At 40.5% G+C, this 24,553-nt stretch overlaps 1 protein-coding gene across 10 annotated transcripts in view; it reads left to right on the plus strand.

Moving 5' to 3' along the window:
• The window catches only part of NPAS3 (neuronal PAS domain protein 3), a 678,331-nt gene that overhangs the window by 428,651 nt on the left and 225,127 nt on the right, over positions 1-24,553 (plus strand). For all 10 annotated transcript variants that reach the window (XM_073610105.1, XM_073610104.1, XM_073610107.1 and 7 more), the window contains one exon: positions 3,794-3,876. In XM_073610105.1, the coding sequence (XP_073466206.1) occupies positions 3,794-3,876 (83 nt within the window). The remainder of the gene's footprint in view (positions 1-3,793; positions 3,877-24,553) is intronic.

A 24,553-nucleotide genomic window follows, 5' to 3' on the forward strand; every position in this document is an offset into this window, starting at 1 on the left:
ATATTTTTTCATAACTTAACCCTGATTTAAACTTCTTCACCCTTACCCCTAGCCTGTCTTATGTGTTCCTTGGCCTTAATGATGCTGTTTGTTCACTAAGGTTCCCAGACAAACCTCTGAGGGCTTCACAGAAAAGCTGTATTTATACTGAGATTAAATTAAACACAGGTGGACTCTATTTCCTAATTAGGTGACTTCTGATAGCAATTGGTTCCACTAGATTTAAGTTAGGGATATCAGAGTAAAGGGGGCTGAATACAAATGCAGTCCACATTTTTCAGATACTTATTTGTTAAAAGTGTTGAAAATCATTTTCCTTCGACTTCACAATTATGTGCCACTTTGTGTTGGTCTATCTCATAAAATCCCAATAAAATACATTTACGTTTTTGGTTGTAACATGAAAAAGTTTGGAAAATTTCAAGGGGTATGAATACTTTCTCAAGGCACTGTATATATGGACTTTTACTTTAAGGACTTAGTTTTACATTGATTTTTGTTTTATATTTATTTGTTGAATGGTTTGTTTGCACTACTGTGGATTATTGTTAGTGTTTCACTGAGGATTACGTCACCTTTTTTTATGATTTTGTTTTATATTAAGTAGCAGCACAAATAGCAATATCACGGGTTGTGGGGGTCCGCCCGCAGACCCCCACAACCATCGGCAAGAGTTGTGTGGGTCTATTGTTCTTAAAAGGGAGGTGGAATTTAGTTATTATTTATAATAATATTTACCTTTAGGTAAAATTAGTATCTCCTAAACAGCATCAGGGTGACATCACCGGCTCACGCGCTCTGAAGGAACGGCATACCCATGAATCTAGGGAAGTCTCTGCAGCAGGCTCTTTTAGGGAGACTGGTGGAGGGGATACCAGGATAAGTGAGATGCTTGATCGCTTTTATTTTCACAGGGGCCAGGATTTCCATTGCGATATCCTGGAAGTCCCCTATGATCTTCAAACTGACATGGATTATGATCTATAAATGCATGTCAGCTATTCTCCAGGCTGGCCTACTACGAGAAAAAGATGGGATCCCTGGATAAAGTATATTTCAGGACCCTCCTTAATATATATATAGTTTCTTCTGACTTTTCTCTACCCTTTTCCACTTATTAGTTGAACTCCCTTATCATTGTGGGTTATATGGGAACACTTGCCTACTTGAGCCTGTGATTTATTGGTAGAAGCCCACAGACTCATATGGGCTGTAGTGCATTGAATGGTAGGAATGGAGTTATCATAATGCTATTTTATAGTCGATAATTGTTTTCAGTGTGCTTGAGTTTTCTTTTTTGTTGACTACCGCTATATTATTCGACCAAGCAATATATGGTTTCTGATTTCTGATTTTTACATACCACCAGCCCTGTATGAAAAAGTTGATTGTGCGATGGATGTTGTACTTGCTGTACTTTTCTGCAGATTTTCAAATAATAAAAATAATTGAAAAAGAAAATTACAGCACATTTGTATTCATTATCCTAAATAAAATTAAGCTCATCTAGAAGGTCACATCCTCAGTATATATACATATAGGTGACTTATGTATAACCATCAAAATACTGGACATAAAAAATCCCCAAATATGTGGAGTATCAGACCTGAATGAGGGTGGGACTAGCCCTTGATTCAGCGTGTATCCCGGAATCAGCTTCCACTACTTCAGGAGAATGGATGAGGTGTGTACACACATACAGTGGGGACGGAAAGAATTCAGACCCCCTTAAATTTTTCACTCTTTGTTATATTGCAGCCATTTGCTAAAATCATTTAAGTTCATTTTTGTCCTCGTTAATGTACACACAGCACCCCATATTGACAGAAAAACACAGAATTGTTGACATTGTTGTAGATTTATTAAAAAAGAAAAACTGAAATATCACATGGTCCTAAGTATTCAGACCCTTTGCTGTGACACTCATATATTTAACTCAGGTGCTGTCCATTTCTTCTGATCATCCTTGAAATGGTTCTACACCTTCATTTGAGTCAAAGGAACTGACTGAAGAGCTCAGAGACAGAATTGTGGCAAGACACAGATCTGGCCAAGGTTACAAAAAAATTTCTGCTGCACTTAAGGTTCCTAAGAGCACAGTGGCCTCCATAATCCTTAAATGAAAGACGTTTGGGACGACCAGAACCCTTCCTAAAGCTGGCCGGGGGAGAAGAGCCTTGGTGAGAGAGGTAAAGAAGAACCCAAAGATCACTGTGGCTGAGCTCCGGAGATGCAGTCGGGAGATGGGAGAAAGTTGTAGAAAGTCAACAATCAATGCAGCCCTCCACCAGTCGGGGCTTTATGGCAGAGTGGTCCGACGGAAGCCTCTCCTCAGTGCAAGACACATGAAAGCCCGCATGGAGTTTGCTAAAAAACACCTGAAGGACTCCAAGATGGTGAGAAACAAGATACTTTGGTCTGATGAGACCAAGATAGAACTTTTTTGCCTTAATTCTAAGCGGTATGTGTGGAGAAAACTAGGCACTGCTCATCACCTATCCAATACAGTCCCAACAGTGAAGCATGGTGGTGGCAGCATTATACTGTGGGGGTGTTTTTCAGCTGCAGGTACAAGACGACTGGTTGCAATCGAGGGAAAGATGAATGCGGCCAAGTACAGGGATATCCTGGACGAAAACCTTCTCCAGAGTGCTCAGGATCTCAGACTGGCCCGAAGGTTTACCTTCCAACAAGACAATGACCCTAAGCACACAGCTAAAATAACGAAGCAGTGGCTTCACAACAACTCCATGACTGTTCTTGAATGGCCCAGCCAGAGCCCTGACTTAAACCCAATTGAGCATCTCTGGAGAGACCTAAAAATGGCTGTCCACCAACGTTTACCATCCAACCTGATGGAACTGGTGAGGATCTTCAAGCAGGAATGGCAGAGGATCCCCAAATCCAGGTGTGAAAAACTTGTTGCATCTTTCCCAAAAAGACTCATGGCTGTATTAGATCAAAAGGGTGCTTCTACTAAATACTGAGCAAAGGGTCTAAATACTTAGGACCATGTGATATTTCAGTTTCTCTTTTTTAATAAATCTTCAAAAATGTCAACAATTCTGTGTTTTTCTGTCAATATGGGGTGCTGTGTGTGCATTAATGAGGAAAAAAAAATGAACTTAAATGATTTTAGCAAATTGCTGCAATATAACAAAGAGTGAAAAATTGAAGGGGGTCTGAATACTTTCCGTCCCCACTATATATATACATATATATATATATATATATATATATATATATATATATATATATATATATATATATATATACATATATATATATATATATATATATATATATGTTGCTGTTAGTATGAATATTATACTGTAATATGTTTTTGTTTTACCTTAGATTGTACACCTCATTTATTCATCTTCCTGAAGAAGCAGAATCTGATTTCGCAGGTCAAGGGCTAGTCCCACCCCCCAGTCTAATACTCCACATATTTTGGGATTTTTTATGTCCAGCATTTTGATGGTTTTACATAAATGGTTATATGTATATGAATTTACTTAGGATATTGAATACAAATTTGCTGTAATTGTATATTATATTAATAATAGAATGATATGTCTTTACTATTTAATTGTTTAAGTACCTTGGAAGTCCACTGGGTACATTTTTTTGTGTCTTTATTTCTCCTAAATTAGGGTGTGGTACCCTCAATATATTATTGGCCTGTCTTCTTTTATGTATTATGTAATGTACAAATACATTGCCTGCGCTATCTGTCAAAAAATTAGAATTTGATTTTGAAACCCATTTGTAAAGAGCTTTTCTTTTTCAGTTATAGGATCCCAGAGGAGGAGGAGTCCCAGCTCTGTGGCCTCTGACGTCTTTGACTCTCATCTAGGAAGTCATATCTTACAGGTACAGAAAAGAAACGTGAGCTAAAAGGCAATGTATTCATTACCTGTACATTGCAAATGATGTTATAACTGAGAAGCCAGGGGAGGACTCTGCCCACCTGGCAACCAATAGAACAAATCAAAGCTGCATATTTGTTGTATTCCTCTTTTTTCTCTTTTTTAAATGTTGTTTTTTGTTGGATAAATACAGACCTAAATTTTGTTTAATGGACATGACAGTTATAGTTTTAATAATGTGCACTGAAAAAAACATTATTTTTTATGCTGTCACTAGTCGTTGGTTTTGTGGTACATCCTTATTAAAGGTGAAACCCAGGCAAAGAGCTAAACACGTGAAAATATACATTATGATCCGTACATCCCTACCATACACTGCGACCGGGTCCCTGACATTTTTTATTCTTCATTATAGTTTAAAAATGTGGTTGATCATTGACCTATCCTAAGCCTATTCACAGTACAGTGAAAAAGCGTTATTATTCCTACAGTCAGTAAGCTTCCAGCGTTAGACCTACTTCACTATGTAATGCAAAAAATTTGTCTCACACTGCTGTCCCTCCCACTCCAGGTTTTTTTTAAATAGGGGATTGCAAGAGGCAAACATAGAAATAGATGCACGTTTTTATAGAATCTGTACAACCCCAATTCCAAACAAATCAGGGCGCTGTGTAAAATCTACATAAAAACAGAATGCAAGGATTTGCAAATCTTGTAAACCCAGATTTTGTTCACAATAGAAAACGTTTAAACTTAATGTACCTTTTTAAGAAAACAATTAAGTAATTTTTAAATTGATGGCAGCAACATGCCTCAAAAAAGTTGGGACAGGGCCATGTTTACCACGGTGTAGCATCATTTCTTCTTTTAACAACACTCTTTAAAAGTCTGGGAACTGAGGAGATCAGGTGGTGGAGTTTTGAAGAGGAATGTTGCCCCATTCTTGTCTGATATAGAATTCTAACTGCTCAGCAGTCCTGGGTCTTCTTTGTCGTATTTTTCAATTGATGAAAGGTCTGGACTGCAGGCAGGCCAGTTAAGCACTCGGACTCTTCTGCTACAAACCAATGCTGTTGTCACAGATGTAGAATGCAGTTTAGCATTGTCATGCTAAGACTTGCAAGGCCTTCCCTGAAAAAGATCTTGTCTGGTTGGGAGCATATGCTGCTCTAAAGCCTGGATATAACTTTCAGTATTGATTGTGTCTTTACAAATGTGCAAGCTACCCATTCCATTCACTAATGCACCCTCCCTCCCCCATATACCATCAAAGATGCAGGCTTTTGAACTGATCTCCTATAACAAGGTCCCTCTCCTCTTTAGTACGGAGGATGTGGTGACCATGGTTTCCAAAATGAATGTCAAATTTCGATTCTTCTGACCACAGACGACATCCTGGTTGGCAAATAGAATACCAGGGATATGGCTGTAGCAATATGCCATAACCTTGATATTGTTTTTTCAGCCGGCGATTCTCTACAAGAGAAAAGTGGTCCGAGTGGCGAATTCACCACTGGATCACTTTTAGAAGCAGCGGGAGGGGTGCCACCCTCCACTGCTTCCCGGTGTTTCCTGGGATTACCTGACCTATTGATGAAGCCAGGGACCCATCTGGTGGCTTGCAATAGAGATGAGGGAAGGCAAGATGGACTCTGCTCATCTCTATGGCCTTGGAGGACCGGAGCAATGTCATGACATCACTTCCAGTCCCTCTGGCATGTAAACAAGGCTTTTTTTTTAATCAAAAGATCAAAGGTGTTTTTTGTTTTTTTTTTATCTTTTGCATTTATTCCCCTTTCACACTTGTATGACTTGTCCTACGACTTGGGACTGCAAAGTCGTAAGACAAGTCCTTCCCCATGATTTCCAATGACTACCATTCATATCAGTACGATTTCAAGTCGTGCTGACTCCAAAGTAGTCCCTGCACTACTTTGATCAGACTTTGATCCTACTTCAGGCCATTGAATATCACTGAAGTCGGATCAAAGTCGGATCGCTGTTTTAACTGATCTGACTTTGGCATGCTACTTGTGCTCTGATGATCTTGAAGGGGAACTCCACGCAAAATAAAAAAAAAAAAAAAATGGCATGGGTTCCCCCTCCAAGAGCATACCAGGCCCTTTGACCTGGTATGGATTCTAAGGGGAACCCCCGCGCTGAAAAAACTGCATGGGGGTCCCCCCAAAATCCATATCAGACCCTTATCCGAGCACACAACCGGCAGGTCAGGAAAGGGGGTGGGGATGAGCGAGTGCCCCCCCCTCCTGAACCGTACCAGGCCACATGCCCTCTATATGGGGGGGTGGGTGCTTTGGGGCAGTAGTGGCACACCGCGCACCCAGAATTAGAGCGGGAAAGAGCGTCATGTCAACATCGGAAGAAGAACAGAAGGAGAAGACAGCGAAGAAGACCAGGCAAAAGAGCGAGAAGACCCAGCAGTGGCACAAGACAGCGGACAGAGGGAAAAGAACTGGAGAGGGCTAGAATACATCAGCGGAGAAGACCCAGAGAGGGGAGAAGAACCGGTAGAGGCAGAAGACATCAGTGAAGAAGGTAGAAGACGTCGCCAGATATACTGGCCTGGTATGCTCTTGGAGCGGGAACCCATGCCGTTTTTTTTTTACATTTTGCGTGGAATTCCCCCTAAAGATTCATACCAGACAGTGCCTGGTATTGTCAGGGATCAAAGTCGGATCCCTGTTCATTGAAGTCGGACGCATGTCGGACTTCAAGTCGGATCCACAGTTGTACGACTGTCGTGTCGTACAAGTGTGAAAAAGGCCTTAAAAGTGGAGGAGAGATTTGGGGTCTTATAGATCCCAGATATCTCCATAAAGAGCACATTTCTTGCAATAGCAATTATAGTGATCACAGAAAAAACATTTTTTTTAAAGGGATAGTAGAAAATTAATTAAAATTAAATAATTAATAATAATAATAAAAAAATGTAAGCTCCTCGTGCTCGCACAGTGGTGAACATATATGTAGGCCACGCCCATATACGAAAGGTGTTCAAACTACGCATGTGATGTATTGCCATAAACATCAAAGCAAAAGCAATAATTCTAGCACTAAACCTCCTCTGTAACACTAAACTGGTCACGCCGCCTATGGAGAATTTTAAGTACCGTAGTTTGGCGCCATTCCATGAGCGTGTGTAATTTTAAAGCGTGACATGTTCGGTATTTATTTACTCGGCGTAACATCATCTTTCATATTTGCAAAAAAATTGTGTTGTAAATTGTGTTTTGTTTTTTTAAATTTATTAAAGTGTATTTTTTTTTTTTAAAAATGCGTTTGAAAATTTGCTACACAAAAACTATGTGACATAAAAAATGCTGTTTTATTCTCTAAGGTCTCTGCTAAAAAATATATATAATATACAATTTTTGGAGTTCTAAGTAATTTTCTAGCAAAAAAACACTGATTATTAATTTTTATAAAGACGTGTCAGAATTTGCCCGGTAGGCAAGTGGTTAAATGAGCTTTGGCCCAGAGAAGATGGCGGTGTTTCTGGATCATGTTCAGATATGGCTTTTTCTTTGCATGATAGAGCTTTAACTTGCATTTTTGGATGGCATGGCGAGCTATGTTCAAAGACAGCGATTTTTGGAAGTCATCCTAAACCCATGCAGTGATGTCCATTACAAAATCATGCCTGTGTTAAATGCAGTGCTGTCTGAGGGCCCAAAGATCACAGGCATCCAATATTGCGTTTCGACCTTGGCCCTTGCGTAGAGATATTTCTACAGATTCTCTGAATCTTTGGATTATATTGCTATTGAGAAATATGAGTAACATTATTCTGAATGTGTTCGACAGTTTTTGATGCAGCTTTTCACAGTCTGGTGAACCTCTCCCCATCTTTACTTCTGAGACACACTGACTCTTTAAGATGCTCTTTTTATACCCATTCGTGTTACTGACCTGTTGCCAGTTAACCTAATTAGTTGCAAAATGTTCTTCCAGCTCTTCCTTGTTAGTACCACTTACTTTGCCAGCTTTTTGTTGACCTGTCCCAACTTTTTTGAAACGTGTTGCTACCATCAATTTCCAAATTACCTTATTTTTTTTCTTAACCCCTTCCCACCGCTTCCTGGTCCTTTAAGAGGTTCTAAATGCCAGAAGGCAGAAGCGGGCATTCCAATCATGTGACCACTGTGATGGGCAGACAGTATCCACTGGTTACTGTGCCAGGTGAGCACGGGGAGTGCGCTCTCGGCACAGTAATGTATTTACATAGGGCCTCGTTAAAGCCCGCCTGTCGAGAGGCCGCATATATGCGTACGGCCGGTGGGAAGTGGTGAAAATGGAACATTTCCTTAGTTTAAACCTTTGATATGTTTTCTATTTTCTATTGTGAATAAAATCTGGGTTTATGAGATTATAAAATCAATGCATTCTGTTTTTATGTAGACTTTACACAGCATCCCAACATTTTTGGAAATCCGGGTTGTATTTAAAATTACATAATGTGGGATAAGTGTAAATCTTTTCTTGTATATCTGGAGTTCATCTTAAATATAGGCTGATGGCTTTATCTTTAGTTGTAAAGGGTTAAAGTTTTATTACAGGTCTAAGAAAAAGATTGTATCTCTGTCATCATTCTTTTTAGATTTAGTGAGCCCTTTGAAATTGTCTTAATGTCCTTGTAAATGATATTAAACCACGTTATTCCCTCTTCCATCTTGCCTTCTCTATTCATTGGGCTTATAAAATTACACAATTCACCTGTGAAGTCTGGCACAGTGTCCTTCCCAAAAAGTAATATTCTGTTATGGGAAATAAGGACAAAGTGGTGTTTCAATAATTTATTTTAATTGTCTATTCTGAGAGAAGAATGGAAAGATTGATTATTAAAGGTACTACAGAAGTGAGCAGATGGATAAGTGAGTGGATGGACAGAAGAGGCCAACACAGAGAAATTCATATGTCACAATATCACAATATAAAGAATCATTTCTGTGTTTGCATATTTCTAAATCAACACTATAATGTCCTGTACACACGGTCGGACATTGATCGGACATTCCGACAACAAAATCCATGGATTTTTTCCGACGGATGTTGGCTCAAACTTGTCTTGCATACACACGGTCACACAAAGTTGTCGGAAAATCAGATCGTTCTGAACGTGGTGACGTAAAACACGTATGTCAGGACTATAAATGGGGCAGTAGCCAATAGCTTTCGTCTCTTAATTTATTCTGAGCATGCGTGGCACTTTAAAAAAAAAAAAAAGGAAAAAACACCCGCGCAATGGGATACTTGCAATGGAATAAAATATTGTTAGAACTGCTGCCACTACCAATTACTTCCACTAGGTGGAGTATGATATGAGAAAGAAAAAAGAAGTAGATATGGTGCTGTTCCAGACCTGATGGATTCAGGTGTATGCTACTCCCTTGTGGGAGGAAGGTATTAAGTGGGGAAAAAAATATATATAGATGCTGCCTATTTAGTGAATGTCTTCAAGTGCTATATAGTGCGGTTGTGCATAAAATTCCTAAATGTGCATAAAGTCAAGCTGTCTCCCTGACTTAATAAAGTGCAGTGTGTGCACTAACTTGATCCATAAAAAAATCTCTATATATATCCATAAAAATATAAATAAAATAATACAAAAGTGCAATATACATATGATCAATAACACAAATCAATGGTGTAAATATAAAGTGCTGATGTGAATGAACAGATTAATTTATTAATTAGTATATACAGTTAAGTAATAAGGTGCTTTCAGTGTCGGTGAAAAAAATTCCCCTGGATTCTGGTGGATATTCCAATGAGTAAACATTCAGTGCGTGCCTTAATCCATGCTCTTATAGTGACTGCACTCACCAGATCCTTCACCCCCTCTTGGGGTCTCCCACATCCACAGTATATGCCACTGTGTAGCAACGCGGGATAACACAGGGTAACTCTGTCCTTAGTGTAGATTATGAGGGAATTCCATAATGAAAGAGAAAGAGGGAGCCCACATAGCGTGATACTGTATAAGAATTCGTTTATTGGTGTAAAAAACGTTTAAAAGTACTCACATTCGGTAAAAGGTAAAAAAAGCCTATATTGCTGACACAAGCCTCTGGAGCAGGAAGTGGTGCAAGGATGTATGCTGACTCCACCCTACGCGTTTCGTCACACTGACGTCATCTGGAGCGTGGCACTTTGTGCGTCAGATTTGTGTACACACGATCGGAATTTCGGACAACGGATTTTGTTGTTGGAAAATTTTATAGCAAGCTCTCAAACTTTGTGTGTTGGAAATTCCTATGGAAAATGTGTGATGGAGCCTACACACGGTTGGAATTTCCTACAACAAGGTCTTATCACACATTTTCCATTGGAAAATCCAACCGTGTGTACAGGGCATTAGAATGGAATACTTTAAATATACAGCATGTGTCTTGCTTGTAGATTTAAGCAATCCTATCCTGACTCTCTTTACAAGAAAAAAAGAGGAATCAAGAACTGCAGAAGGAAGATTTTCATGATTTAACTCACCATAGCAGCTAAAGATGAGCAGTGTTATATCTCTATTTCTTCCCAAGAAATGAGCTGCCAAAATACTTTACCAATCATGATATCATCTCAAGATTGGCAGCTTGAAGGCTGCAGATAACAATAGCAGTCAGACTCTGGTTTGTCATCCATTTATATCCTTTTACACCTTCAACATATACACTATGTTACCAAAATTATTGGCATGTCTGCTTTTATACGCACATGAACGTTAATGGAATCCCAGTCTTAGTCCGTAGGGTTCAATATTGATTTGGCCCACCCTTTGCAGCTATAACAGCTTCAACTCTTTTGGGAAGGCTGTCCACAAGGTTTAGGTGTGTCTATGGCAATGTTTGACCATTCTTCCAGAAGGGCATTTTTAAGGTCAGTCACTGATGTGGATGAGCAGGCCTGGCTCGCAGTCTCCGATCTAATTCATCCCAAAAGTGTTCTATCGAGTTAAAGTCAGGACCCTGTGAAGGCCCGTCAGGTTACTCCACCCCAAACTATCTCATCCATGTCTTTATGGACCTTGCTTTGTGCACTGGTGCGCAGTCATGTTGGAACAGGAAGGGGCCATCCCCAAACTTTTCCCACAAAGTTGGGAGCATGAAATTGTCCAAAATGTTTTGGTATGCTGACACCTTAGAGGTTTCCTTCACTGGAACTAAGGGGCCAAGCCCAACCCCTGAAAAACAACCCCACACCATAATCTCCCTCCACCAAATGATTTGGACCAGTGCACAAAGCAAGCTCCATAAAGGCATTGAGGAGTGAGTTTGGGGTGGAGGAACCTGACTGGCCTACACAGAGTCCTGACCCCAATACTTTTGGTAGTATATTACAAAATACTAATTAGCACTTTTGAAATCTTAGCGTAGTAGAGGATAACAACCTCTGTCAGGTTTATATAGCTAAAGTACATACATAAGAGGCACTAAAATCTCCTATATTTATTGTCCCATTTTGTGTATGACCGTCTTAGTGAAAGAGGAGAAGCTGAGGGAAATCCAGCAGATAGCAATAGGGGTGCCACACTAATGGAAAGTCCAGAATATTTGATTACTAGAGGGTCAATAAGGCAAGAAAGCCAAACCACTTCGGAAGTTCACAAAATCCCTCTTCAGGGCGTGTATGTTATGTCCTATGGGAATGCATGGACACAGAAAGGTTTGAAAATGTTTGTGGATTTCACAGCCAATATTAGTACCATCAGGTAATGCAGTGCTGCATAGTGTTAATATTGCTATTATTGGATGTGAAATCCATAAACACTGTAAAACCTTTCTGTGTTAATGCATTTCTGAAGGACATAACATACAAGTCCAGATGAAATGTAAAATTTGTGAATCCTTGAAACATGTTAGATTTCTTATCTTGTTGTTCATCTAATAATAAACTATTCTGCACTCTGTCTCCATTGGTGTGGCACCCCTACTGATATTTTATGGATTCTTTTGTTGTCTGTGTCCCTGTTAGGGAGATTCATCCTTTCTAATTGTCCTTATCACTATTGTTACCAGGAATGAAAGTGAGAGTAAACCCAAAATTTTGAGTTGCCACCAGAACAAGAAGAGAGGGGAAATCATCCAATAGGGCCACTTGTTCATGTGACAACTAAGAGGGGATTTTCCTCACATTGGAAAGATATCCTCTCACTTCCTTCATAGTCTACAGGACAGAACGTGAAGGAATAGCTCCCTAATAAGGAACAGATGGGGAAAAAAAACTGACAGCAGTTTTAATACTTTCATACTCTATCCATAAAAAAAATCATACAATACTCTATCCAAAAAAAAAGCTTTGGCTTTAGATTTACTTTTAAAAAGAGTCAGTAAAAAAGTAGTCCATATATGTTTTCTTTAAAAAAAAAAATTGCTTTGTATGCACATAATCTTTACATAATCTTTCTTCATCATCTGCATACTGCCTGAAATCAGGCTAATAATGGAAGGGCCTCATATTTTGGAGCTGAAACAGGCTTCATTCTTCATGCATGATAGGCGTACGCACAGGGTGTGCCGCGTGTGCCTGGGCACACTCTAATCACCCTTTGTGGTGCTGGTTCCCCCTTCTTCCTGGCGCCCCCTGTCTCCCCCCTGCAGTGCTGCCTGCTTCCCTACTCTACTTTCCCACCAGCTGCTGCAGAGGATGTTTCAAGGTAGAGAGCAGGAGAAGGGGCCAGTAAACATTTAATTTACCCGCCCCTTCATTTACCGATCGCTCCTGTGTTCATTCTTAACTGAAGCGTAGTAAACTTAGTAAACTATGTTTACTATGCTTCAGTTTGTGAATGAAAAGGAAGGCGCTAAGCACAGAGCACTTCACATTCTTTTACTGTATAGTGCAGATGAGGCTGCAGAGAAAGGGACTGAGGAATCTCTGTCCTCAGTCCCTTTCTCTGTCTCACAAGTGAGACATCAGGAGTCTGTTTAGACCCTTGATATTTCATCAAAGCCCCCTAACGGGGCTCCTAAAAACATTTAAAAAAATAATATTGTAAAAAAAATAATTAGAAAAATGTAATTGTGAAAAAATAATAACGATAAAAAACTACTGACACTGCCCTCTACTCTACCCTACTGACACAAATCTCTGCTCTACTGGATCCATCCACTACTCTAATGATGTACAGCATGTGTGTTTGTACTCCAGTGTTGCGAACCTACCAGATTAAAATTTACTGACACGACACCCAAAATTTCCTGGCACAGCCAAGTTTTTACTGGCATTTCCAAAAGGTACAAAATTACAGTTTTAATTGCAAATTTTAGTATTTAGGCTACAAAAAGTACAATATGCAATTAGCAATGTGATTTAAGGTAGCTATTAGGGCAAAAAACATATTTCTTATTTTATTTTCAATATAGTAAGTAAGTAGCTCAGGGACAGGACTCAGGAGGGCAAGAAATTAGAATAGGAAGGCACACACGCATCAAATTGACTCTTGGTCCCTTCAGTCCACTCCAGTCTAAACAACACTGACAGTCCCGCTCCCGACCTGCCCTGTTCCTGTCCTGCAGACCCGCACACCATGCTCGGGCTGCTCTGCTTGGCTCCCTTGAACCACGACATCACACGACACAGTAAGAGAGGGGTAGATAAGGAAGCACCACCTGTGTGTAGTATTAACAACTGTTATTTAATGACACCAGGTAAAATAACACTTACAGGATAAAAACATATAAAAAAGCTCATCTGTATTAGTGTGCGGTCCTCAGTATGCCCTCTGGTCCTGTTCTGGTGACGCTCCAGGGATGTTGGGCTGCAGAGGATGGATTACCAGCCGGGAGCTCCTTCTGTGGCCATCAGGAAGAGGCTGGGGCCGGCGTGGAGCTCACGTGGAGCGCGCGTGATGTCACAGGTCGTCTGATCGCTTCCGGGATCAGTATCCAGGGGAGGGATCATCCAGGGAGGAGGGCTGTGGAGAGGTTGGAAAAGGCTAAGCACTCGGAGCCACTGCTCCTTTAATAGGAGTAATTGGGAGATGTCTGCACTGTGCTATTTATGGGCCAGGGCCGTGGGACAACAGGTCCCAGCGTCGTCCGACAGAAGCACAGAGCCAACTGTGGACAGGAGGAGCACTACAAGGCAATACAATATACACAGAATAAAAAGAAGGTTATACACTAGTGAATAGGGAATGACATGAAAAAATAGGAATGAGGCGAAGAAGTACATGGTGATAAACATGGAAGCGATAATAACAATAATAATAATAAAAATGGGAATACAAAATGGGAGCGAAAAATAAAGGTAAGTATAAAAATGAGGATTACAGCGAGAAATACCAATATTTCCCATGGTAATTTAAAAAAAATTTTTTTTTTTTTACTGGCAACTTTTTCCATTTACTGGCAGGAGAAAATTGCCTGTTTTTTACTGGCTGTCAGTAAAAATACTGACGGTTGGCAACACTGTTGTGCTCTGGGGTGCACACCCTAATGAAATAGGCTGTGCACAACAATGCAAGGGGGCATGGTAGACTTCCAAGATGAGCAGGGTTGAGAGAGAGAGAGAATTATCAGTATGCAGTCACCAGGCCTCAGAGTATCCCAGTCACTTTAGAGTGGTGTCTATGGAAGAACTTCAGTATCTTCTCCTCCTGTGACCATAAACATGCTTCTTTACCCCCACTTCTGCAAGCAAAGCCTCTTGATCTGCAACCTCTGTCCTTTGGAAATACACTTCATTTAAATAGTTGATGAGGTTGCTTGAAAATACATATGAAAACTGTATTTAAGTTATTCGTGTCCTCTCAGTAAGCCGAGGTCTCTTGTGGAATCAGGCAGGCTTGGGGTGAAGACAGGGCAGGAGTTGTTAAGTGAGGATAATTAATCACTGGCACGATTTAAAAAAAAAAACCACTAGACAAATCTAAGCTTTGTTATATAAAAAAAAATAATAGATTTACTATAAATGTGGTAGATGTGGCTTTTTTGTGGAAAGGTGGTGTAGTGGAAAGCAGCCATTGTTATTGGTGCCTTCTATCTATCTGTTAGTGAGAGTGGATTATGATAAATGTTAGCGATGTCCTCTCGATGGTTGTAAAGAAGATGGAAGGGTTTGTTGTAGGAAGGGGTTAATTCAGCAGTGCTCTTTCTCAGACACCTCTGATCAATTGGTAGATGAATGGATGGCTGCAGCCCCAGCGCTGACATTTAAACCAGGCATCTGCCTGTGATTGATAAAGTCCCGCAGGCGGCCATCAACACAGAGAGGGCAGGAAGGCGAGTATACGTATAATGGAGCATCCTTGCAACCTGTCTTACTGCAGATTGGTAAAGAAAGCCACAGCTCAACACATTTACCTGTTCCAATTTTCCTTTTTGATTACGTGTCTTTTTTGTTTTATTTATTTATTTTTTGGTGGTGCTCTTTTTAAACATTTCAACCCAGTTACCTTTCACCCAAATAAATCTATAACAGGTGGAGGTGCTACACTGCAGCTGGGTATTGTCAAATGCGTCCTAGTAATTTTGCTTGAAGTTGCATACTGTGATCATTTTAAAGTAGTATTTAAGACCAGCCACAGCAGAAACAGGTCTGGATGTGCCAGTGGTGTAGTTCATGTTCTGTAAGACACGTGTCATTCCATCGTCACAAACAGGAAACCTTTCACGAGCCTCACTTTGCAAATAATACCCAATCACATGCAAGGAAAATTTAAAAAAAAAAACAACATTTTTGCTTGCACATGATTGGATGATGGAAGTCAGCAGAGCTTCTGCTCATTTGCTAAGCTCTGGAGCACTGCACTTGCAGAGTGCACAGTCTATTTGCTTTTAGTAATTCAACCCCACAGTGACCATGCAGTAACCGCAGAGCATAGTAGCTGTAACTGACCAGGAAAGGGTAGTGTGTGTGCAGTCCCTGAAGTTTAGTGCCTATGAGCATCCAGCATAGGAAGAACTACTTTTGAAGAGCATGTTAGCTCTTCCAGGGGATCCCCTAATAAAGTAGGACATGATAAACACCAGGGTGGATTCAATTTAAATCAAGTCGATTCAAATCACTAGTAAAATGGCTCGATTTGAATCATAATTTTTAAAGAGCAACTGTCATCTCTTTCCCACAGCGGCTCCTCCTCTGACCCGCTGTTGACTCACCGACAGTCCTATTCACTTTAATGGGATGGTTGATGATGCGGCAGTGACACAACAAGGTGAGGGATGTGGTGGCAGCAGGTGAGTGGATGCCCGCTAACAGGCGTTGCCACGATGGATCTCAAATATCAGGTGCTCTTTAACCACTTAAGGACCGAGCCTCTTTTTGAGATGTGTTGTTTACAAGTTAAAAACTGTTTTTTTTGCTAGAAAATTACTTAGACCCCCCCAAACATTATACATTTTTTTCTAACACCCTAGAAAATAAAATGGCGGTCGTTGCAAAACTTTCTGTCACACCGTATTTGCGCAGCGGTCTTACAAGCGCACTTTTTTTGGAAAAAATACACTTTTTTGAATTACAAAAGAAAAATAGGACAACAGTAAAGTTAGCCCAATTTTTTTTTTATATCATGAAAGATAATCTCATGGTTACTGTCAAATTGTGTGAATGCATCAATGCAGTGGATGTTTTCTTAGCTTGCAGAGTTTGCATTCATTGAATGAGTTTACCAAAAATTTAAATACTGCAGAATATAAAGCCTCATACTACGTAACTAAGCTCCATTTCATGCTGAATAAACTAAATTATTAATGTACCCTAAATAGAAAACTATCTTTACATAGATTTTTACTCCAAAAGCAATTACGGTATTAAAATTAATTTGATAAAAATCAAAAAAATCCGACTTAAATCAAAAAAATCAGATTTAAATCAAATAAATCCAAATTTTTATCCACCCTGATAAACATGGACTGCGGCATCAGTGCATCCAGAATTCACTATGAAGCAACACAAAGTATACTCATTTACTGAATACCTGGTTGCTCATTTTGGATTTTACACAATTGTCAAGAGAGCAGTCAGTATGCATTATGTGTTCTTGCGGAGATCCTGTATACAAGGTGTAAAATTCACAAGAGTCATAGGGAGACATGGAAACATTTCAGGACTATCTGTCCCCTTATTCTTTTAGTTCTAAGCACCTCATTAAGATTGTTCTGCTTTTTCAGCAGTGGATTCCGTGGTACAGACCAGAGATACCATTGTGTAAATTACACTCCTCAATGTACCCCCATTGCTTCAAAGTAGTATTTCAAGATCCGTCTGGGTAATAATGCTCTGCACTTCAGTTAAACCTGTAATATGTAATTCTAAGACAAGTCACGTGATCTAACAATATCTCAGTGTTGTTCTGCTGAAGGAGTTGGTTAGTTGTCCTCCATGTTTTTCCGATGTGTGTGCAGTTTATCTTTGTGCTGTTGTGAAGTCTTATTTAAAAGAATGTATTTACCGGTATATCATAGTGGCACCATAGTGTGCACATTAATGTGATTTACATAATGATGACAACTGTATTTGACCATACTGTAAAGCAAATATACTGTATGTGCCATAAGTTGGTGTGTCCCTAGCCCAAATTTAGTGTTGAGAGTTAGGCTGTAGCCAGCCTGAGCATTGTTATCTGGGTGCGTTTTTGGGGATGGTTCTCCAGTAGATAGAATGAAAAGATACAATGTTGTGGGTTATGAATTTATTGTATTTCATCATCTCCAATCACTGAAGGGTTTATTTCTAGTGATGTAGCCTGGGGAAGGAAGTAAATATTTACAAACACCTTCTAGATGGGTCCTTTCCACCCAGGCTTTGCCTAAAGAAGTTATGTGTATGTGAAGAGGTCCAGTCTTTGCTTCCCAGGCTTTTCCTGGAAAGGATGTGAACCCAAGAGCTTAGTCTTGGCCTTCCAGTCCTGCTGCCTTGGTAGAGAGGTCCAGGTCATGCTTCTCAGGCCTCTTGTCTGGGTAAGGAGGCTGAAGCTAAAGATAGTTCTGCTTAGGCAATTGGTGGCCTCAGCTTGAAAGTCCACAAGCGCAAATTGCCAGTCATAGCTTAGTACTAGCCTGTGAGGAGAGCTGAAGATACTTTTAAGGTAGCTGTCTATCTGATCTACGGTATCTGTGTTAGCCTGTGAAATATGTTACTACAAGATACTACAAGGGAATTGTTTGCTGCTGTTTTGGGGTATCCTGTACCCCCAACCTTCTCTCTTTTGAACTGTTCAACCAATACATTTTTAAAAAGAAGAAAAGAAGAGCCAAATCACCAGAAGAAGGGTTGAAAGATCCATAAAAACCAGCAGCTGCTAAGGGGGCCATTGTTACATATGTTTCAACAATACATATCCAGAGAGTCCACACATACAGTTGACTTCATTAAGAATCTGTCTGGGATCCTACAAACATACAAAGATTTATTCACAAGGAAACAAAGGTCACCTGTCATGACAGACATACTTAGGCAGCCATTACTAACCTCCTCCAGAAAATGTTCATTGCCTGGCCAATTCTGACTTTAGTGCTTTGAAATGAACACATTTTCAGCATGTAAAGTGAGAATCCCTTATATACGTTTGCATTCTAGATCAATGCATCAGAAGACATTGACGCCAGAAGATTGGCAGGTCTGCCAGGCAACTAGCATTTTAAATAGGAGTACAGCGTTGGAAACAATTTTTCCCAGTATAGGTTTACTTTACCAGTGAGCATGGTAACTAAACATTCTGTATATCTATGCAGTTTATTTACAAAGCAATGGGAGAAGCAAGTCTCTCTAGCAGCCCTTTGGCTACCAAGCACATCATTTTCATTAGTGGCCAACAGAGCCGCCTATAGAGGAATCTTTCTGTATCCTGGAGCATTAATTCAGATATCGGCTTATAACGATAGACAGCACTAGCGCAGCCGGTGGAACAAAGTGCTAGTAATCCCGGGGGTTGTATAAGAGAAAGATTTCCCTTTACTCAGTAAACAACAAATGCATTGACAGTTTGTTGAGTGAACATGTGCATTGTTGATTGTGTCTTTGTGAACATATGAAGCAGTGCTGGGCTTGGTGTCTAGGTGATGTATCTCATGTAAGCATTAAATTTTCCCCTGGTCCTCCATGGCCTGTAGGGAGTCTCCCAAAGCCTGCATGCTTCCGGCATCACATCCACCTCTCCTGTGCTGGACCCGGCAGGTCTCCGCCAGATCCTCACAGCGGGGGCTGATTTGCTGAACAAAATAGCACCTGGAAGGGAAAATCATCCCAAATCACCGAACTAAAGATAGAAAAATGGCAAAAGTGAATATATTTGCATATGCAAATTAGCTTAATTGATCCTGCTCGCCTCTACAGGGATTTTTCATTACAAACTGGAGTGCTACATTGTTCGGCTCATATTGAGTAATTTACTAACTAATGAGACCCGTTTGCACTAATTTGCATATGATAAATGGTCTTAATTGCAGTAAATAACTTGGAGGCATAATTAAAATTACTTAATTTTTCCGTGTTGCACGGCTATTAAATCCACACGCGGTCAGAGCAGGGAGACCTGTTTGTGGAGTAGAGTATCAAAGAACACAAATTGGCTAATAGCGTGACCCTATCACTGAGCTTATGACATGACATGGGCACAGTGCACACAGTCCTATACAGGACTATGTGCAATATTGTCACTTTTAGTAAACCCACCTTCAGGCCACTCTACCTTGGCTTTCTATACACATTTCCAAGAGATTTACTGCATATTTTGGCGCTTCTTTCAGTCTCTATTTTCTTGTAGTTGTTTCTGGGAGGAAGTAATATTGAAAGGAACATATTACAGCCTATAATTAAAAAAAAAAAAATCAAAAGGGGCAAATTTCTTTTACAAGCCTGAATCTTCAACTTTACAACATAGAAATAAATCATAATTGCTTCCAATGTGTTTCAGTATTACTTTAAGTCATATACATATATTTTTAAAGCCGACCACCAATTTCAACTGCTGACTATTTAGGTAAACCTCTAAATGGCTTCTGTTCTGATTGGTGTGGGCCTTAAGCCTAGTATACACTAGAATAAAATCTGATATCTCTGGTCTGAGCCACTGTACTAACAATCAGATGTTAGTACAGCTCCCTTGCTGTACTATTGTATACTGATCCCCCTGCCAGAACACTCCAGACATTGGCTGAGAGCGCTGATCAGGAGCCGGTCGGCTGCTGATTTTCTAGCATGACTGTTGGACCGGCTACCATACACACGGGTCAAATTTCGGTCAGTTTTTATTGAACCAGCCAATGTCGTCAGGTATTCAGCCTGTGTGTACTAGGCTTTACTATGATTTTCTCAATAAGATTGCTAAGTGGGAGGGTCTGTCTTTATTTGCCACCTGAACAGTCTCAATGTTATAATTAAAGGCGTTCTAAAGGTACGTGTTTTTTCACCTTAATGCATCCTTTGCATTAAGGTGAAAAAACACCTGGCAGTCACGACACCTGGAAGTCACCTGCCCCCTAGCCCCCCCGTTGTACTTACCTGAACCCCTTCATTCAGCCGGCAGGGACGCACTGGCTCCTTCTCCACAGGCTCCCGGCTCTTTATTGGATAGATTGATAGCAGCGCAACCATTGGCTCCCACTGCTGTCAATCAAATCTAATGACACGGGCACCGGGGGGGGGGGCGAGTCCGGCATTCTGTGTCTATAGACGCAAATGCTGGACTCGGGAGTGTGCTCACAAGGTAACCCCCTCGGGTAAGCACTTATCCGAGGGGATTATCAGATGTGGGGAGGAGCCACGAGAGCTGCCTGGGGACCCCAGAAGGCGAGGTTCGGGGCCACTCTGCAAAACAAGCTGCACAGTGGAGGTAAGTATGACATGTTTGTTATTTTAAAAAAAAGAAAAATTACCTTTACAATCACTTTAAAGTACTAAAAGCAAAATAACAAATGACATACATGAGGCAGTCTGGCACTACAATAACCAAGCAGTCTGTTTTTCTGAGCCCCCAGTAACTTAGTTTTTACCTGTTGGTCATGCCAGTAAAGCCCCGTACACACGATTAGAAAATCCGATCGTACGATAATCGGAACGTTAGTACAGGGCTTTCGAGAGCCGATCAGGACAGTTCATCCGATATTATTCTATCGGACATGCACGGAAATTTTTTCCGTACGATGTCAGATCGTACGATTTTCATGTAATCAGTACACCTATCGTTCGAAAATGCAATACAAATGCATTACAACACATGACATCACTTCTGAATTTTTATTCTGTTGTACAGGAATTTTCGTGACTTTAGTAAACTCATCAGATTCGACGTGAGATTAGCATGCAAAAAAAAATTGACGATCATTCGTCCGATAATCGGATCGTGTGTACCGGGCATTAGTCTGTTATTTTCCAACGTCCTTTAACAGACCAAGCTGTCCAGCAACAGTTGAAGTTAGAGGTTTGAGACAAACCATTTAATACTGAAAGGGGAGCTTACAGGGATTAGCTTCTATTCATGTAGTTAAAATCTTCATCCCTAAAGGAAAAGAATTCTTTCTGTAACTGCCTAAAAAAGTGTTAGCTGGAGTAAGCTGGCCATAGAGGGAATGAAATGTGGCTGGTTGAGGAGGGACCAGCAGAATTTCCATCAGTGTGTGGCCCTCCCTATTTAACAGAAGTCAAAAGTTAGATCTACTTCTGTTAAATGGACAAGTTTAAAAACTTTTCTCGATCAGTGGCTGCAACCAATAGGGAGCTGCTGTTAGAATACAATCTCCTGGCGGGGTTGATTTCCTTATCCGCCATGTTTGTGTGGATGGTGAAATCTGTTCATTTTTCTCTTTTTTCGTTCAGCCTACTGACTGAACTGAAGAAAAAAACAAAACAAACCTTCTTTAGCCAGCTTTAGTATTTAGCTTGTTAGTTGCTTATCTAAAACCATCCAAATCTACAAGACCATCTAGCACTGTCTTCTCCAGATAGTGCTGCTGTCCAGGGGTGACTCCTGCACCCTAAGGAGCCACCCTAAAACAGGAGGGACGTTAATGACTGGATCACCAGATGAAAATAAAGGAAAAAAACCCTAAAAAAAGGAAAACGAATGCAGTCACCACATCTATGAATTGGTAAGCTGCAATATATTACAGGTTTTTGGGGGGTTTAAGACCATTTTGTTCCTAATAACTTGATTATGCTTTGAAAGTGTCAGGCCCCTTTCACACGATCGGACCGATCGGGTCCGCCTTTCTGTTTTTCAGGTGGACCCGATTGAGCCACCCATTGTTCTCTATAGGGAGGCGGATGTCAGCGGACAAAATTATAGCAGCTGCAGACTGAATGGAGTTTTTAATAACATTAAATTACAAAGTATCTTGTGTAGCAATTATATATTTGCTTAGCAGTGACGCTTTCCTTTAAGGCTCGGTTCACTCTGCTGCGACATGAGATCCGACTTGCGAGACCCCAAGTTGCATAACATGTCAAATGCAATGTTTCCTTATGAGAACTGTCTTAGCTGATGTACACAAGTCGCCCCGTCTTTAAATAAGGTTCCTGCACTACTTTGGTCTGACTTGGGTGTAATTGTACAGGCTTCTCAATAGCATCCAAGTCGCAGGGCAAAGCCGCAGGCAAAGACTGTGTCGTTGCAGCAGTGTGAACTGAGCCTAAAGCAGAATTCTAGTATTTTAACCGCTTGCCGACCAGCGCACGACAGTGTATGTCAGCACAATGCCACGGCTGCACAAATGGGTGTACCTGTACGTCCCCTTTAAGACGCGGCATTGTGGGCGCACGCGTGCCGCTGGCGGGGCACGCGGCGACTGCCACGTACTCCATGATCGTGCCCGTGGGTCTCGCAGACTCGATGTCCGCCGGTGTCCTGCAATCCTATCACGGAGCAGCAGAATGGGGAGATGCCTATGTAAACAAGGCATTTCCCTGTTCAGCCTAACAACATGACAAAGATCTACTGTTCCCTGTCATCAGGAGCAGTGATCTCTGTCATGTTGTAGTGAGCCCATCCCCCTACAGTTAGAATCACTCCGTAGGACACACTTAACCTCTTGATCGCCCCCTAGTGTTTAACCCCTTCCCTGCCAGTGTCATTTACACAGTAATCAGTCATTTTTATAGCACTGATAGCTGTATAAATGACAATGGTCCCAAAATAGAGTCAAAAGTGTCCGATGTGTCCGCCATAATGTTGCAGTCACAATAAAAATCGCAGATCGCCCCCATTACTAATAAAAAATAATAATAATAATGCCATAAATCTATCCCCTATTTTGTACAAGGTGTAACTTTTGCACAAACCAATCAATATACGCTTATTGCGATTTTTTTTTACCAAAAATATGTAGAAGAATACACATTGGCCTAAACTGATAAAGAAATTTGTTTTTTTATATATATTTGGGGGATATTTATTATAGCAAAAAGTAAAAAATATTGCTTTTTTTCACTCTCTTTTTGTTTATAGGGCAAAAAATAAAAACCGCAGAGGTGATCAAATACCACCAGGGCTGAAGTGGTTAAATTAAAAGATTGAGTTTTTAATAGAACAGGAATATAGGGGAAATCTTTTAGGGGGTTAATAGATAGATTGCCCCGAATTATGTTTACAGAACAGGATGTGAAGGGAAATCTCTCCAATAGGAAGCAGATGGCAAAAAGACAGGGGTATTAACCCCTCCCTACACTATTAAAAGTATAGTGTTTTTTTATATATATTTGGCAAGAATGTGTTCAAATATTCCCTGGTCCTTTGAACTTTGACTTCCCCTTGGAATGGTTTTGTATGACTTTTTCAGGTCCTACAGCTTTTGGCTGGCCACCTCCAAGCAATTCTTTTGCTTTCTGTTCCACTGCATTCTGAATGTTGCACTTTCTCCTTTCTGTTCTCCATTGGACTGTGATATATGAATTGTGTCCTTTGTGCTCATTAAAAATGTGTTTAAAAAGGGTTTGGCTTTACTTACACTTTAATGGTGGATGTGTATCCATTGTGCCTAAAAGAGCTTTCCATATAATGGAAGAATCCAATCTCATTTCTGGTTATTGGTGAGAAGTTCACCAATACTAGGCAACACCTAGTGTTTAGAAGACTGCACAAAGACATGTAAATGGATGAAAAGCATAGGAAGTGCTGGCTGGATGAATTTCTGATCTGCCCGAGAGACTCAAAAAGTATTGACACCATAGATAGCCAGATAACTAGTATTCTAAGATAGATGTCAGCAATAGCAGCCACAAGTTTCCCTTAAAGCTGAACTCCAGGTAATCTAATTATACAGATGAAACACATATTTTGTAGCTTTTTTCACATGGCAGAGAATGTATTTCTATCCATTCAGTCCTCAGATTTACACAGCCCCACCAGACAGCATAGATAAGTGGGTGACACCACTTTGTCGTTTACAATTAAAGTGGTTGTAAATTTCTGAAATGAAAAAGGAACAAAGCATATCCTTTTATAGTGTGAATTTGCCTCAATCCAAAGCATGCAGTGTGATTTCTGTCTGCTGTCTCCTTCCTCTGCTATCTGCTTGGGTCATTTCTGACAGGTTATGCACATTCCAAGGGATCCAGGGGAACAGGGTAGGAGAGCTCCAACACACAATCTGTTATGGACAGCCTCAGCTGTCTATGTTTCCCTATGAGACTGTGTAGAGGTTGAATGTGTCCTTTCCCTCCACTCAGGTCTCAGGTTACACTCAGCTCCCTGCTGTATGCTGTGCAATGTGTGATATCAGGTCCCTGCC

The sequence above is a fragment of the Aquarana catesbeiana genome, linkage group LG13 (assembly GCF_042186555.1).
Source record: "Aquarana catesbeiana isolate 2022-GZ linkage group LG13, ASM4218655v1, whole genome shotgun sequence".
NCBI lineage: Eukaryota > Metazoa > Chordata > Amphibia > Anura > Ranidae > Aquarana > Aquarana catesbeiana.